This window comes from Catharus ustulatus, chromosome 5, assembly GCF_009819885.2.
Source record: "Catharus ustulatus isolate bCatUst1 chromosome 5, bCatUst1.pri.v2, whole genome shotgun sequence".
In the NCBI taxonomy this organism is placed as follows: domain Eukaryota; kingdom Metazoa; phylum Chordata; class Aves; order Passeriformes; family Turdidae; genus Catharus; species Catharus ustulatus.
In genome coordinates, this window is record NC_046225.1 from 48,162,781 (window position 1) to 48,179,287 (window position 16,507).

At 39.6% G+C, this 16,507-nt stretch overlaps 1 protein-coding gene across 8 annotated transcripts in view; it reads left to right on the plus strand.

Moving 5' to 3' along the window:
• Positions 1-3,402: 3,402 nt before the first annotated feature.
• The window catches only part of LNX1 (ligand of numb-protein X 1), a 124,811-nt gene continuing 111,706 nt past the window's right edge, over positions 3,403-16,507 (plus strand). For 3 of the 8 annotated variants that reach the window (XM_033059292.2, XM_033059290.2, XM_033059298.2), the window contains exon 1: positions 3,553-3,625. Coding sequence is in view for 1 of the 8 variants with exons in the window: in XM_033059300.2 (XP_032915191.1) it covers positions 3,576-3,625 (50 nt within the window). In the remaining 7 variants the exon portion in view is untranslated. Of the gene's footprint in view, positions 3,506-3,538; positions 3,626-16,507 lie in introns of those variants that run through there. The other 5 variants (XM_033059293.2, XM_033059296.2, XM_033059300.2 and 2 more) reach the window with 4 other exon arrangements.

Consider the following 16,507-nt stretch of genomic DNA (forward strand, 5'->3'; position numbering starts at 1 on the left):
AGCATGTCCTTGAAGCCTGACAGGTGGGGCAGCATCCTGCTAGTCAGTACCAGCTGTTACCCAGTCACCCCTCCGGGCAGTGGCATCCTGAACACTTCACACTGCCTTGACTTGGTCACTTAATTGGAGAGAGGGACATGTTGAAATTTGCCCTCAGCTTCCTGAGCTTGTCTGCACAAGTCACTCCACTGTCCTTGTTCCTGATGTGAATCCCCAAGTTTTATCTTTAAGACAAGATAAAATAAGTTGCCAAGGGTTAGGGTGACTCGTCCAGAGTACCTTGATGGGTCAAGCAAGGTGGGAGCAGATGTTGTTTTGTCAGCACACATGCTGCCCTGGACAGGCTGGGTGTGCTCCTCAGCTCCTTGTCTCTTGGGAAAAGTGGTCTATGAATGTGCAGGAAACATGCTGGACCTTATGAACAACAACTGGAAAAGAGACAAGGGACACTTCTGTTTTATTTATTTACTGGTGCGCTCCCAAAGTGGCAGTGTGACCAGAAGCACTGATGGGGCTTTTTGAATGTGGATTCAGGGAATGCTTTGGGGGTTTCAGTCCAGGGCAAGGATGCCATCGGTGTGAGAGAAATTTTAGTCTGGGAGTGAAGGTGTGTGTCTAGAAAGATTCTGACCAAGCTGCTCAGCTTTTGAAAAGGGAGATGAAGAGAACCTGAGGATTATAAGGACCTCCCTGGAAAATAAAACCCTCAAGCCTTGACACACACCCTGTAGCATATAGCAAGCTATTGGCTAGGTGACCTACCGAGTTTTACAGTACATTCCTCATCACTGAGAGTTTTTGAAACCATGAGTTGATTTTTAACTAAAATGGATGTGTTTAGTTCAAAGTGATATTGATTCAGGGAAGCCTTCTCACCTATGTAGTAAGGATAGTAATTGGATACTTCTGTTAATACTTTTGATTTATGAATTTATTAAAATTTGCTCCAAACAGTATGTTCACTGGATATATTTCACAGATTGCAAAAGATGTTCTGCATGATTGTGAAAACTTGTTGTGGTCAGCAGTTTGTAGTGATTTTTGAATAGCAATTCGTTCTCCTGTAAAGTACAATTAACTTCCACCCCCTCCTCTTCGCCTCCACCCTGGCTTGTGAATTGGTTCCAATTTCAAATACTTAATCATGGGAAATTTTGGTGTTTTATATTCTGGGTAGAATTCAGAGATTGCAAACTTTCTGTGATCCACTTTATTGCAGCAAGATTCTTTCCAGAAACATTATACTATGTGTTGCTGTTTTGTGACTGGGACATGTGGTAAATCTGCTTCAAGAATGAGTCAGTGCCAGATTTCTATGTTGTCATGCATACAGAGGAAAACAAGAAACATCTGTCCTTTTTAAAAAATTCATTAAAAAGAAAGGTTATAAGAACAAACTATTATAGGTAGTACAAGGTGATGCACAAGTGAAATAAAAAGAGCCACTTGGAGACATATTCAGGAGTTTATTTTAAAAAAACCAAACCACTAAACATTATTTACTAATAATAAATCTTGATGTTTAATATTCTGCATCTCTTTAGGAGTCACCACTGTTTGTCTTGAGAGCAGGACCTGTGTCTATGTGGAATGTTATTATCAGCTTTCAGGGTCTGAAATCAATTACAATTTTTCACCTTTTTTAAGCTTGCTGTTGTGTTTTTAAATATTGACTCAAATTCCATATTTTATATATTATTTTTTTCTTTCAAAATGTTTTATTGCTGGGTTGTTCTTTAGACCCTTCTTTGGGGCTGTATCTGTTCAGAGGGACACATCCTTCCCTTCTGTTCACATTTTCCTTGCAGAGCAGTTTCAGTGTAACTGTATGGGAAATTTTCTGGTTCCTGAAAGCTAAAACTGGAAAAATACTACTCACGGGTTAGTGTAAATAAAAGACAATTAATTTTGATTTAAGAACTGCAGGCAAGATGAACAGCTTCACAGACCTTACTTGATACAAATTTTTCTATAAGCTCACAGGCAGTCCTCTCAATAAAGACAACAAAATTACTGTAATATTTATCATGCTGGGGTGTTTCAGCTCCATGGGATAAACTTGGCAGTGTTCTTGCTCTGAGTATTTGGAAAGCATCCCTATACATCTCAACTTGCAGCATTCCGATAGATTAGGAATAAACTATCTCTCTTTTTTCACCCTTCATATTTCATATAGTGATAGTGCTTTCCCTGAGTGCTTGTTACAGTTATTTTCTTGGAAAACAACGTGCATTTTTCTGTATAATGTTGGCTGATAACACAACCAGACTATACCAGCATTCTTCCCTTAGAATTAACAAGTCTCAGTCTAAACAAGATTGAGAGAGTAAGGGTTGAGTGAAATGTTTTAGTTCAGAATTCCTTAATGAACCTAGGCAGAAATTCAATATGCTTTGGGAAAAAAGGGTTTATCACAGCAAATTATTTCTATTGGAGGAAGAAGGGTCATCATTTTAGAAGCCTCTGATCACCTTAAAAATAGTATAAAATACAACTAAAAGTTTATATAATCTTTATAATTAAAGATTACTTGGTTCAAATGCTTTGCAAATTTGAGAACAAATATTTCATTTTCCTAAATTAAATTATTTCTTTTGGTTTACTGAAAACTTTGAATAAGCATGATTTTTTTCAGCAGAACTGTAACCACCCAGATAATCAGTCACATGCATCACGCCTTGGCCTCATATTTATAACCCTCTCAAAATTACAGAAGGTATATAATAGCAAATCTTGTTAAAATATTTTTTTACTTCTGTTTCTAACTTTACCTGGGCAGGTTTTGTCCTGTCTGGTACTTGCCCCCATGTAAGTTCTTGTGACGCTGCTGCCTTTGTTGTGCATCAGTAACTTAATAACTGGACACAATGCTATGGACTTTTGTTAAGACCAAAGAAGTAATAGTATTGAAAAAATATTAGTCAGATACAATAGATAATTTTCTTGGAATTTCTACTTTATACTTGCCCTGCTGTAAGTACCTCATTAGGTACTTTTGCTTTTGCATTTCCCAAACATGCATTTCCTTTGCTCTTACGGCAATTTTAGTTGTTGGTGCACACGACAAATTGAAATCGAGCAGTTGCAGCAGTTTAGTGAAGATTCAACAAGACAGGAATGTCAAGAGTGCACTGGCTTGTTTTTAGGACCACTATCAATGCTCCCTTTATCCTGTGGGAACAGTTGTGCCTTTGTTTTGGTGGTGCTGTTTTTTGGAAGATGAGTGAATAAGAGACCATTGATACTTTTCCCCCCACAAAATCTCCTGTGTGTTCTTTGCCTGGCATGCTGCTCTCTGAAGTGTAAAACTAGTGTGTCACTTTGATTTTTATGTATTTGAAAACCTAAAAATGGGGGAGGAGAAGCGAGTACCAGCTCTGCAGGTACTACTGGATTATTTTATCCTGAGACTCACAAAATGAGGCTATTCCCTGGCAAAACCATGGAGCATCACTGCTGCCTTCCCAAGCCTCTAACAACTAGACACGTGTTGATGAAGGATGAGGTAATTAATTTCCAGATGAGGGGAGGACAGTGCTGCAAGAGTAACGGTGGCAGGACAGCTGGTGGTGGGAATGGTCTCCTCACAGGTTGTTACCACAGTTGTGCTCCGTAGATGTCTGAGGTAGGTCCCACAGAGGGAAGGAGAGGGAAGGTGGAGGAAAACAGTAAGTTACTGACAGTCCACGCTGTGTGTGCACATTTTTTTTCATTCAGTTCTCCAGTTGGTTGTAACAGCACAGACTTGGCATGATAGATGGATTATTGTTTCTCTCCTGTAAGCTACTAAAAAATTTTCTGAGCAAAAACTCAGTGTTCCCTTCAGAAAGGCACTTAGGAAGATCTGAGCTCTGTGAGGGACCTGAAGTCTAAGTCATGTAGACCACAGGAAAAAAGTGATGGTGCTTAATATGTAGCATTTAAAAGTACATTTACTGTTTGTACTAGATCCTCTTTAGTCTGGGTTTCAGAAAACATAATGACTTCTAGATATTGCCAATATTAATATAAATAAAAATACAATTTTTTAGTGTTAAAATGTTGGTTGACAGGAATGGAAAAAATACTGAAAGTATAATCTTCCCGTACAAAAAATCAATTTAAGTTTATAGGCCATATGACTACACATTGAGAAGAAGCACAGCATCTTTAGAAACATCCATAATGAACCTTATGCTTTTTAGACAATAAAGAATGTAAGCAAACTTAATTCAATTTTTTCCTAGTAGTTATTATGAAAGTGTGTCTAAATATAAATATATAATAGTTGTGGAAACAAAAATAAAATATACAAAATATACAGTTTAGATACTGGTCAAGGTCTGGTCTATAGACACAGCAGTAAGTGGCTAGATCATCAGAGGCCCTAAAATATAGAGAAGATAGCCTACATAAGGAATGGTTATCTAAAATCAGGGAATATGTCCTGTGGAAATTTCTTTCAGAATTCTCTGTACCATAATGTTAGACAAAAGCCTGGCTCTGGCTGTTTCAGTTTCAGCATAATATTTTTATGGATGTGGTATCACTTTAAAGCTCATCCTGTGTCTTTAATTCATCACATGAAAGCTGACTAATCTTTATGTATATTTGTGAATATTTTAGCAAGCACAAAATAACATTATGCTTAATAACAACTTATTCCTTTATTTGTTTTGTTTAAAGATATCATGAATCTTGAAGGCCAGGTTTGATTAACATTAAAATTGTTTGTGGTTCTCATGCATATCCAGTGTCTTGCAGAATGATGGAAGAATATACTGGAAGAATAACCAAGTGCAGACTTGCAGAAGCAAACAAACCTAAAATTTTTAACTTAAGACTTAAAGAAAATGTGTTATACCTCTGGCCTATCATTGAAAAGATTTGGTGACATTCCTGTAAATACAGAAAAAGTTTTCCAACATGGCCCTATGAAAAGAAAAACTGGTACAATTAAAAAAAAACCAAAAAGCACAAACAGAAAAAGACAACTTTTTTGAGCAGGCTAGTGTGAGGTGTTGAACAAATGCAGAATTGGACTCCTAAGTATTTAGAGCTGGATGACGTAAAGGGCTACAGACAGCAAACTACTTGTTTCCTCTCAGGAATATGTGACAGTTTTCAAACCTTCCACAGCAGGTGAGATCCTGCCTCCATCGAAGTTAGTGGGGCTTTATACTGACTCACCTGTAACTAGGCTTACATTCTCATGATGTAATAAAAGTAATGCTGAAATTACAGTAATTTCATGATTATAAGCCGCACCATTTTGACTAAAATTTTGATCCCACCCCGGAAATGCAGCTTAAACTCAGGAGCGGCTAATATGTGAATAATTTTCTGAAATTTCCAAACCCGGAAGTGGAAGCTGAGGTGCTAAGCCAAGCACCTGCCAGTAAAACCCGAGATCGCACGATTGTTACAAATCGGTTACTCTGTTGCGCGGCGGGTGGAGGTGGGATCCGTGCCAGGAGAGCAGCGGGAGAGTTTGAGGGCTCAGTGCCTGCCTCCCACCAGTGCTGCGGGAGCGGGCGGCTCCGTCCCCGCCTGCCACCACGGGCAGCGCCGGGCAGGGGCGAGGGAGCCCGGCGGCAGCAGCAGCTGGCCCCGAGTGGCCCCGCCGAGTGGCAGAGCTGAGCTGGGCCTGGCCCCATCGGCAGCCCCGAGCAGGCCAAGCCCACACAGCCCCGAGCCGAGCCAGTAAACCCCGCCCTGCCGCGATTCTGTTACTATTTGGCAACTTTGTTGCACTCGGGTCCTTGCTGCGAATGACAGTGCAGCTTATAATCAGGTGCGGCTTGTAATCGTGAAATTACTGTAATTAAAAACCATGCTCTCAGTGATGTTCTGGCTCAATGTTAGACTTCTGAGTGCTGCAATACTTTTTCTGTTTTCTTGTGAAGAGTCATTACCTGTTAAACCTTGTGATTCGTTTTGGGGTATTTTTGTTGTTGTTTCTTTTTCTTTAATGATTGCCATGTCAACTTCCCCAGATTTGAATGAAATAAGGAGGTCCCTTGGTGACCAAATTCTTGTTAATGATTTAAATGTGTTTGGGGAAGGGAGGAGGATTTGCACTCGGCGAATGAGCTCAAGCTCACAAGCTCTTATTTTATTCCTTTTACTTGGAGCTTCATAACAAGGATGATTTATTTGCAAATTAATTACTTTAGTAATAGGTTTTGAGTTACACAGAATATAGACAATCTTGACCTCCATCTCTGCAGCTGTGAAAGTAACAGCATGGGTGTGGCTGCCTGGTGGCCGGCCAAGATGATCCAGTTCAAGGGGGTGGATAAAATAACATTTACACTTACAGTAACTGTTTAAAAATGTAATTTGATTTCTGCCAAATTCTTCCAGTTCATTTTGGGAATCCAGCTTGTTATGGTTGCCAATTCTCAACTTTTCTTGCCCTAGTTTTTTGCAAGTTATCTCCTCCTGCCAGATGCATTTTGCTGCAATACTGTCACTACAAGGCATGAGGTTCCACCATTGTTGCTCTGTAAATGGTTATGGTGGGACACTCCTGCCCAAGCAAGCAGTGACTGAGCCTGGTCTGTGAGACTGAGCATGGAGGGAGGATGCAATCCCAGAGGAAGTGTTCCACTTACAGACGACTCTGTTTGTGTCTGCTGCAGTAAATGCTCCCAAGCCAAGTAAAGTCAGGCATTTGTTGGATCCTTGAGAAAGCATGTGGTGGAAAAGATGGAGACTTGGAGGTTGGAAGTTGCTCATCTGAGTTGGAATTGCAGAAGTGTTCCCAGGCAGTGTGGGCAATGGGAATCAGGCATCTTGCCCAACAACACAGAATGAGGTCTTGAACACTTTGCAGACTCATAGCTGCTTAAAAAGGGGCAAATGTTGTTTCAAATAACTGGACTAAGTGCTCATTCTCCCAGTGTTCCTGCTAAGGCAGCACTTGTTTGAGGACACAGGGTAACCCTGCACCTTGGCTGGCACAGGCTGCCACACACAGAACTTGGCTGTGTCTAGTCCTTGCAGCTCTAACCTGCCTCACCATCGTGCTGAGCACTTGTGAAGTGCTGCAGCACTCCTGAACAAAAAGTGGAAGGCAGCAGTTATGGATAGGAATAGTTAATCACTTCCACGGCATACTGTGAGCTGTTACTTGCATAAATTGATGCATTACAGGGATTTTTAGATAAAGAGCCCAAGTAGGGTGGTACTTGGGCTACTGCTGCAGCAAAGAAATTTGTTTACAAGAGTTTACAGAGTCTCTGCTGTTTGAAAGCCCATGGTCACAGCAAGCCCATCCAACCCAGCTTCTGGGACTACTCACAGAGTTCTTGCTAACACAAACCTATTGTTTGACAGCATCCTTAACTTATGCAGAGTGGTTCACAGATCTTAAGACCTTAGGGTACACTGCCCTGCTTTATTATATTGTCATATTTCATCCATTTTGGGTAAAATATGCTTTTTTTCAAATCAGCATCTAGTGTTGAATACGAGAGAGCTGTAGAATCACCTCTTCAGCGACTTGTTCACATTGCAACACTTGTCTTATTGCTTTCACTTGTTAAGTCAACTTCTCTGCCTTGAATTTAGTAAAGTTTTTTCAGGCTAGAAAAGTGTTGTGCCTTTTTCAGATTAAAGAACAGTCTTAGTACCTTTTCTTAGTGAAGGTATACGCATGTCCACACCATCGTCAAGTCAGCCTTGTTTTGTGTCTGGAATCTGCAGTGTTATGATCTGTGATCTTCTTTTGTCCACCACCTTCTCTTATGCAACACATTTGGAATACTTTGCTGGTTTCAAGCAAGTTTGAAACAGTGCAGAAGTCTCAAAAGAGAGATTTCTTACAGGCTTGATGAAAAATTGGCCTGGTTAGAAGAGAGAGACTCAGACAAGGGAGACTTCAGCTGCCACACACTGCTTGGCAGAACATGGCCAGCCAGTCAGAGGGAAGGTATTTACAGGACACCTTCAGCATACATTATTGGAGTCAGAAGAGACACCAAACTGGGGAGAGTTTTCCTCAAGTTTTGTTTACATCAAATCCCTTTACACCAAAACTTTATATGAATTTATGCATCAGGAGTTTTGCTGTTCATAGAACAATTTTCTATAAAATTAATGTTTTCACTTATCAAGCTTTTCAGTAAATTACATTTTCTTCTGCTCCCAAGTTCTCTGTCTTCTTGTCTTTCACTTTCATCCTCTCCAGATTTTTCAAAACCCAAATTATGCGTACCAGACGCTATGTAGAAAATTGTTACTGATTTTAACTATGTCTTATTCACAGCCTTACTTGCTCCTTTCTTCAAAACCTTCCAGCTTTTCTTGCTGTAGCTTTGAAAGGTGAATGTTTCTTATATGTCATGAACCCCAGCTACACTCTGTAGCTGATGATTTCTGATGTGGTGCCTACCCAATTTTGCAGACAGAGGCTGTTTCTGAAAACACGGCCATGCTTGGTTCTGGACACAGTCTCTGGGATAAGTGTGGAGTTTTCCAGACCACTCTATTCAGCCATTGTGGTATTCTCAGCAGAGCAAGAAGCCCTTACTCAAATTAGTTTTAATTTATAATTATTTTTTCTTTACTTCTACTGAAGTAAAATGACATGGTACTTCTTTTCAACACTGCCCATAAACACCGTGGGATAATAAAGATATGAACAAACAACATTGTATCATACATATGAGCCAAAAATTACATCACTGATGAACTGCTTATACGACAGCACTGAGGACAATGTAATAATCTTTTAAAATAAATCTGTTCACTTTCCATAATACACTGACCTTCAGTTAGTCTGCAACAGTGAAAAAAACCTGGTGGTTTGCCTGAGGTCTACATATATGGTGCCAGATGGTCATCAGCGTCTTTAGAACCATTGTATATAGACTTTACAAACACATAACATTGCATTTAATTTTATTTTCAATTATATTTTCCTTACCAGGAGAATATTCTTAACAAATTCAGGCTCAATGAAAGCCATTGGGTACTCCTTTATGAATTTCCTTTAAAAGTTTTGAAACTGCATTTTCTATAGGAAACTGAGATCTTGATTTTTAAAGGCAAGCCATTATAAAAATCTTCAACACCTTTAAATAAGGTGTGCATATTTATTTTTCTCTCCACAAGCTTTTATTAAAAATCTCACCAAATTAAAGTAATTCAAACACTGAAATTTCCATTCAGTATCAGCACAGAATTTATAGTATCATGCCGCCAAAAATACGGAAGTCGTTGACATAAATTGTACCCCAATCTTCAGCTTTTGTGAGTCAAATTAATCAGGAGGAAACAAGTGACTGTAAAATTGTTTAGGCATTCAAATAAGTGAAAATTAATGGTGAGGAAATTTTTCTATCTCCATTCACTAAAATTCAATCAACAAGATGTGCTTAAAGTACCAATTGAATCAAGCATCTAGGAATATATTGTTTTAATTACAAGATGGCAGTTTCAAATGCTACTTTTGAATGCAGTCCAATGTTTTCAGTGTACACAGACTGTTTCCAAAACACACTTTTAAAAATGAGAGCTTCAGCTCTGGTTTTAAGTACTGCAGTTTGATGAGCTGTTCTGGTCTGGGGCTAGTAAACAAGTCTAGAACTTGCTGGATTTCTCCCAGCAGAAAAATCGTTATTTTAATGTGGCCTGGATTTGTCAAGTCTGTCCTGCAATCTGTGTCTCTGGGATAACATGCAACGCAGTCATCTCATGGGAATATGGAAAGATTTTCAGTTGTAATAATAACATTCAAGTGAGCTTTTAGTGAAAAATCTTCCTCATGGCTATAAAAGAGGTCAGCTTTCCTGAAGTTAAATTTTCACAACCATCTGCAAAGTTTTTGATATATCACTCCTGTTGAATTTTTATAGTGCTTAGGTTCATAAAAATGTTTGATTTACATCCAGACCATGGGTTTTTTGAACTTCCCAACATACAACAGATGTACAGGTAAGAGCAAACTAGTTTATGTGTGGATACAAGAGAGTGTGAAATTGCCAACATTAGTGATTATGTTATTCATGGATTTAACTGGCCAAAAAAGATCTTTTAATCCATGCAACATTCTTCTGGTTGTTAAGAAGATGTGCAGACATGTGAACAAAAACTTATTCCATGCTGAGCTTAGGCAGAAAATTTGTTCAACTCAGAGAGAGAGATGCTTTTTAGTTTTTGTTTGTTTGTTTGTTTGGATAATTTTAAAACTTTTTTTGTTCCTCTGTTCTTCATCAGCCCAAAACAATCTAAAACGATTAATTTATATAATATTCACAAAAGCTCCGCCCTTATAAACACTATACTAGGCAAACACTGTACCAGGCAAAATTTCTGTTGGTTTCAGAAGCAGTCTATTTCTCAAACCTTGAAGAGATTTTTGTTTCTGAGGAGTCTGAAGAGTTTCTCAGATACAGACAGCACTATGGATTGTGTGCATAGCACAGCAGGCACCTTGTTGCCCCTTTATCCACAAATAAAAGTTCTAAGACACTTGCTGTCTGAGCTACCAGATGCCTTTTTCTAGGAAGGAGATGCTGGTCTCTTCTGCTTTTCTTGGCATCTTTAAAAATACTTGGAGGCTGCACAGTATCTCTGTTCTTTACTGCAGGAAAGAACAGCTACTTACGGTCAAAGCTGGGTTCTTCAAACCCAGGCTTGCTTTATCCCCTGAAGATATTATGATGGTGATTGTGTCACTCCATCAAAAAGCAGATGGGTTTTGAAATATATGCACAAAAACGTCTGGCCAGAAGGGCCCAGTGTCGGAAGTCTGGAGGTGGGTATCATGGGGAGATGGAGGGAGGGGATTATCCAAGCTGCTAGGAAGGCTAAGAAGTGGAGCTGAGTCACAAGTTTCTGACTAGTCTGACTCCAAGTTTCATAGACATTCTTTCCCATCAGGGCAGCAGGCAGCAGGGCTCACCCTGTGAGCCATGCAGTTTCCCTGGCTGGATGGAGAGCCTTGTTGGCTGGAAGGGAGAAGACATTTCTGCTTAGTCTTATTCTGTCTGACAAGATCCACTACTGTGCAGACTTCTTGTAGCTGTAACAAAGTTCTTTCATCCCACAGAGGGAATGTAAGATCTGGTCTCTGGTGGGCTGGGTTTCTTTTCTTGGTATGCTGTGTAAAAAGTCAGAAAGACTTCCTTTTTGCCCTGCAGGACTGCTAGTCCGCTTGTTACATGACACTTTTTAAGAGCTATTTAAAATACCAGCTGACTGAAATGTGGGGCGGAAAGCTTGTTTTGTATTTTGTCATGCAGAATATTATGTTTATTCTCCACTAGATAAAAAAAAGATATAAACTCTTTGTTTTAATGTAGGCTGAGTCTAAAAGGGGAATTTTTTAGGTTTCCAAATTTACAAAGTGTTCTTCCTGAGTGGTTAACTGTTCCCACATTTATACAAAGGAGGGAAAATAAAACTGCTAAAGAGGTTTTGAAAATTGCCCTGGACATTAATGGCTGTTTTCTGATTTTTTTTATTCTTGGTCTAATTCTCATAAAGGTTTCCCAAGTTCCAATATTGTGCTGCACTCTCTTTAATGTCTACTGTGAAAATAAGTTCAATATTGGGAACATTTGTGTGAGGTAGGTCTGTTTTGCATTATAAAGCATTTTTACATCTTAAAGCTCTGGACCAGGTCTTTACCTTCATCACTAATCATGAAGGGACAGAAACTCAGCTGGCCTACATTGGCTTAGTTCCAGGGAATTTACTGCTCTTAACAAGTTAAACATTTCAACCTTTGCAATAAGATTCTTCCTTACAAGATTTATTTTCTTTAGGTTGTGTAAATCATCCTTGAAACATAAAAGAAAAAAAAAATGTATTAATTCAGCCTTGCCTAACTCACAGAAGAAATCATGTGCAAGGTAAATTGCAAAATTCAGCCCCACTGCAGCAGTCTGCAAGCGGCAGGACAACACCATGCTGGAGGCTCTCTGCCTGGGATGGCTGGGATAGCTGTAAGCTAACTTGAACACCTGCTTGGAGAGTGCACTGGCAATGGATTCTTAGCTTGAGCCAGTGTGTGTCATAAAATATAGCCCTCTCCTCTGTGCAACCTCCCAGAGACCCATAGGCAGGTTTTTGTGGCAAATTCACAGGCACTGCCCTTGCCTGGCTCCTGGCCACCCTGGCAGAGCTGCTGCCACCAGCCAGGCATGACTGAATCAGTGACAGCTGCCGCAGTGGTGATACCCAGACCCTGGTGCAGCAGCAGCATCACTGCTCACACGGTCCCAAAGCCAGGGCAGCCCACCCTAACCACCACTGCTAGGACAGCCTATTGATTTATCTATTTATTGATGGGTTTATATCAACCAATGCTGAATTATTAGCTAAAATAACAGAAGAACCTGCCTTTTGGGCTGATGGCAGCCACATTTGTCATCTTGCTGGAGCTCAATTTTGGCTCCTGCTTTGCTGTTCCTTGAGCTGATAGAGAGTCACATTTTAAGAGCTGAGGACAGAAATCACCAACTTCTAAATACCCAGCCTAGCATTTTCTTGTACCATCAGACTCCTCCTTCCTTCAGATATCTCCTTCTAACTTTCTCATGCAGTTACCCACACAGCAAATGGGTGCTCCTCTTTATAGGACACTTTCTTTGAGGACCTGATAATTCTACTGGCTTGTGGAGAATTTTTTTTTAATGGTCTTCCCCTATCTTTCTCTAAAAACTGTCCCACCTGAGTTGCAGTAGCATGGAGAGTCCCAGCAGAGTGCTGTAGAGACCCTCAGGTTTCTGCTGAGCAATTGGAGGGTATGTAGGCATGGCATTCTGAATGGATCTGGAGCAGACAGATTATTAGACTTCAAAAGAGGAAAGTAGGAAACATGAAAAACCACTATTTGAGATGTCTGGCAAGGCTACTGTGACGCTCTGTGAAAGGGATGAGGTGGTGGTTGTGGAGGTTGTTACTCCATGAGCTAAACCAAGAAGGCAGGAAGCTCCCATCAGTTGATTTGTTGTGGAATAGTCTGACTGAGTTTCCACTTCATCCTGTCCTTTCTAGTAATGAAGAAAAATGTGCACCATTTAAAGTGGTAATTAAGGCCAAAAACACAAACAAAGTCTATGTAAGCAAGTGCTGGAGAAGTGTTGCCTCTCTTTAGCTTGGTGCAACTCTTTTTTCTATGCATGGGCTTAACCACTGTCAGCAGGAACAGTACATCCTGCTTCATGGGAAAAAATACAGGGCAAAAATCCAGCCTGGAATCAGAAAAAGAAAACTAGTTTAGGCATAAATAGTACCTGTCAGTCTCAATGACATAGTAATTCTGCATTTTTCTGGAGCTCATTGCAAGTAATTTATACTCAAAAGGAACTCTGCATAGGCTGGTAATTCTACCCACCAGCCAAGATCTTCTGCTCCCCAAATAAATGTGGTAATTCCCAAGATATGGAAGTTACGCTTTTTGCAACTATTCACTGAAAGCAGAGCCAATATTGTTTGAGGTTGGTGGGAACAGTTATATTAACCAAGATGTCAGGAAATGAACTGCACTGGCATGGTACAAACAGCGAAGTATCCTTGCTGCTCTTGGGCTCAGCACAGTGCAGGAGGAGGATGAAACCCATGGACCCCAGGGAAAAAGTCCTCAGTAAGGGCTAGGCCAGGCCAGAAGCTCATGCTGGGGAAGGGGATGTTTGAGTAACACCTGTAGGAGGCAGGCTTATTCACAGTTTCACCATTACTGTATTTACCATCTTTCTGGTGCATGGGGTGATGTGTTTTTCTGTTGTACTTGGAGCGTGGGCTATCTCCTTCATTCACTCTAATATAATAAATAAATAAAGCAGGATTACTGCCTTTTTCTCATTGTCTATATGGAAATTGTACTGTCATTTTTTACTTCCTCCTCTGTAAGGAGGAAGGTGGGAAGTTCTTTTTTTTTAAGAAATAAAACATTTGAAAAAGACAGGCCTATCTAAAAAAAAGTCATATGTTTTTGCTTCTTGGATTCTAATTTACCTGAAAGCAGCTCAAGCTTCCCTTCTCCTTCAGAGGGAACAGGTCTTGTTCTCCACCCTGCCAAAGCACCTCTGGTACAATGCTTGGTTTCACAAGGATTCGCAATGGTATTTGCTTTCTGCTAGCCCACCAAATACAAAAACTCGTAGAATTAAGAAAGTCAAAAGAATGAGGTCAGGGCAGTAGCCATGAGAATGCCTGAGAACACAGCATCTGGCAGCTGCCTTCTGTACCAGGCAGCACTCAGACAACTTTTCCTTGATATAGCACTCCTGAGACTAGCAGATGCCATGTAAATCTCTGTAAACCACCACACCATATTGTACATAAAAGTGTTTAGCACTCAAGTGCTACTTACTTTGTTTCTGAGGTATTTTTAAATTGGTACATTTTTTTTTGCATTTAGTTACTGTGTTTGTTTTTGAAAACCAACCAAATGTGGAATCTGTTTGCGGTTGACAGAAGGAGTTAAATGAAAAAAACTGTTTTCTTCCTTTGATTACAAAGCTCTTTCAGATGAAGCAATGTCATCTTACAAGTTCTTCAAGCAGATAACCAAATAAGATATTTTAAATGAAGGACTTACTAAAAGGTCTTGAGAGAGGCTCTTTAGTTTTCCTTTTAAATAATCCTGGAGAGTTCACCACTAAAGTCTCCTATTTTGATGTAAATTTCCTGGAGAACAAGGCACACGTGCAAGCTCCAGCTCAGTCATTTCTCTCACATGTGCATGTGCAAACACACAGTTGCACACGGAGCTTGCAGGCAAAACCAGACTGTTGTGACAGTAGGTTATCACAACACAGGACACGGTGATGGAACTTTTCTGATTCCTATGTGAAATCATCCCTGGTTTTGGAAGCTAGCTGAATTGCTCACTTATTTAAGGAACTTCGGCAAAGAACTCACAATGGCAACATTAATTAAGATAATTTACTGCCTTTTTCTGCAGAACAAATTGATTCAGTGGATTTTTATTTTAGCCTAATCTCTTTTAAAAGTCTGATCAAATACTTTGGGAATGTTGAGTTCCACATACAAAATGTTGCTTATGACCAATTAGAAATACATAATGCTGTCTCTGTTCTTATTTTGGGTGAACTCTGTATTAAGCTTCGGACAAACTTGTAGCTCTCTGAATGTCCTGGTGCCAGCACAAATTCATTTGTAGCTTTCTCATATTCTCCATGATCACAGAAACATAGACAAAGCTTACCAAGTAGCTTACAAAATACTTTCACCAGGACTGTTATGAGAAGCACTCTGCTGAAGATGCAGCTTCAGGGTCCTTACATTAACTTGGTTTCTTTTCCTTCTCCACACCAGGGTAAGTTCTACTGCTAAGAACATTGTTTATAGCTGTGCCTACACCAGGGCTAATTACTGCACAAGAGCTCTCCATAGTGGTCCATATAGCCATGTATTTCATATTCAGAAGTGCACAGTAACAAAAACCAGTGGAAGAAATAAAAGAAATAGTGCAGAGTGCCTGAAGGCCCCTTCAGGAACCTTTACAGGTTTGGAAATCCTGAGCCATAATTTGAATATAAGCTACTATATTTAAAGTATATAGAAGAATATTGCTTAGTAGATCTGACCAGTTTAGTCTGTGGACCTTTAGCAGAGGTTGGAAATGTACTTCCTTTTGCTGGTTTTAAGCCTACTGCTTAATACCCTGACTGATTGCTACCTGTTTCCTCTGTATCAAGGAAAAGAGAATAATCATCCCCTGTTTATTTTCCCTTTGTCTTTCATGATTTAACAGATCTTTGCATGTCATGTACTGTCTTGATCTCTCACAGTTCTACTATTGCCTTCAGGGGAAAAAATAATATCTCTGAATATATCCACAGATGCATGTAGTGAGAAAACATTTTCTTCTGTAAATAATTTCTGGTATTTCATGCAGTGTCTCCAGAGCAGCATGTTGACATTTTCCAGTGATACTGACATCTGTTTTCTGCATGGTAATGGCTATTTTAATGGCTGTATTATTACTAGAACTCTATGAACACTTATAGGACTTCCATGCCTACTCTTGGGGTTTTGGTTTTTTTTTTTTTTTTTTTCTGATCTTTTTTCCCTGTAATTTTTTTTTCTGGTGAATTTTCTGCCAACAGTTTAATAAATGGATTTGAGAAATTCATAATCTCAAATAATTGCACAGGGAGCTATCTACTGATAGCTGTTGATTTGCAGGCTGTTGCAACTTCATGAGCAAAGATAGGATTTAAATGTGTGTTGTGTTAATTATGCAAGCTATGCAATCAAGCTACACATTGGCTCTTAATTTAGGACTAGCTCAAGCACAATAGATTCCTAATTGTAAATTATATGTTGCTAATATAATTGTTTAATGCAGCTGTTAACCACAAAAGAAACATGGAGTTTAAATTCTCTCCTGACAAAGTGTGCACTTGAGAGAAATGCTGCCTTTAGAATATTTGAGTGTTTTTTTAAAATGAATCTCTTAGGACATGGCTATGTTGCTGAACCATGCTTCCTTCAAAGGTAAATGCATGGTTTTGGGTGGAGGGGGGGAAACATCAGTTTGTAG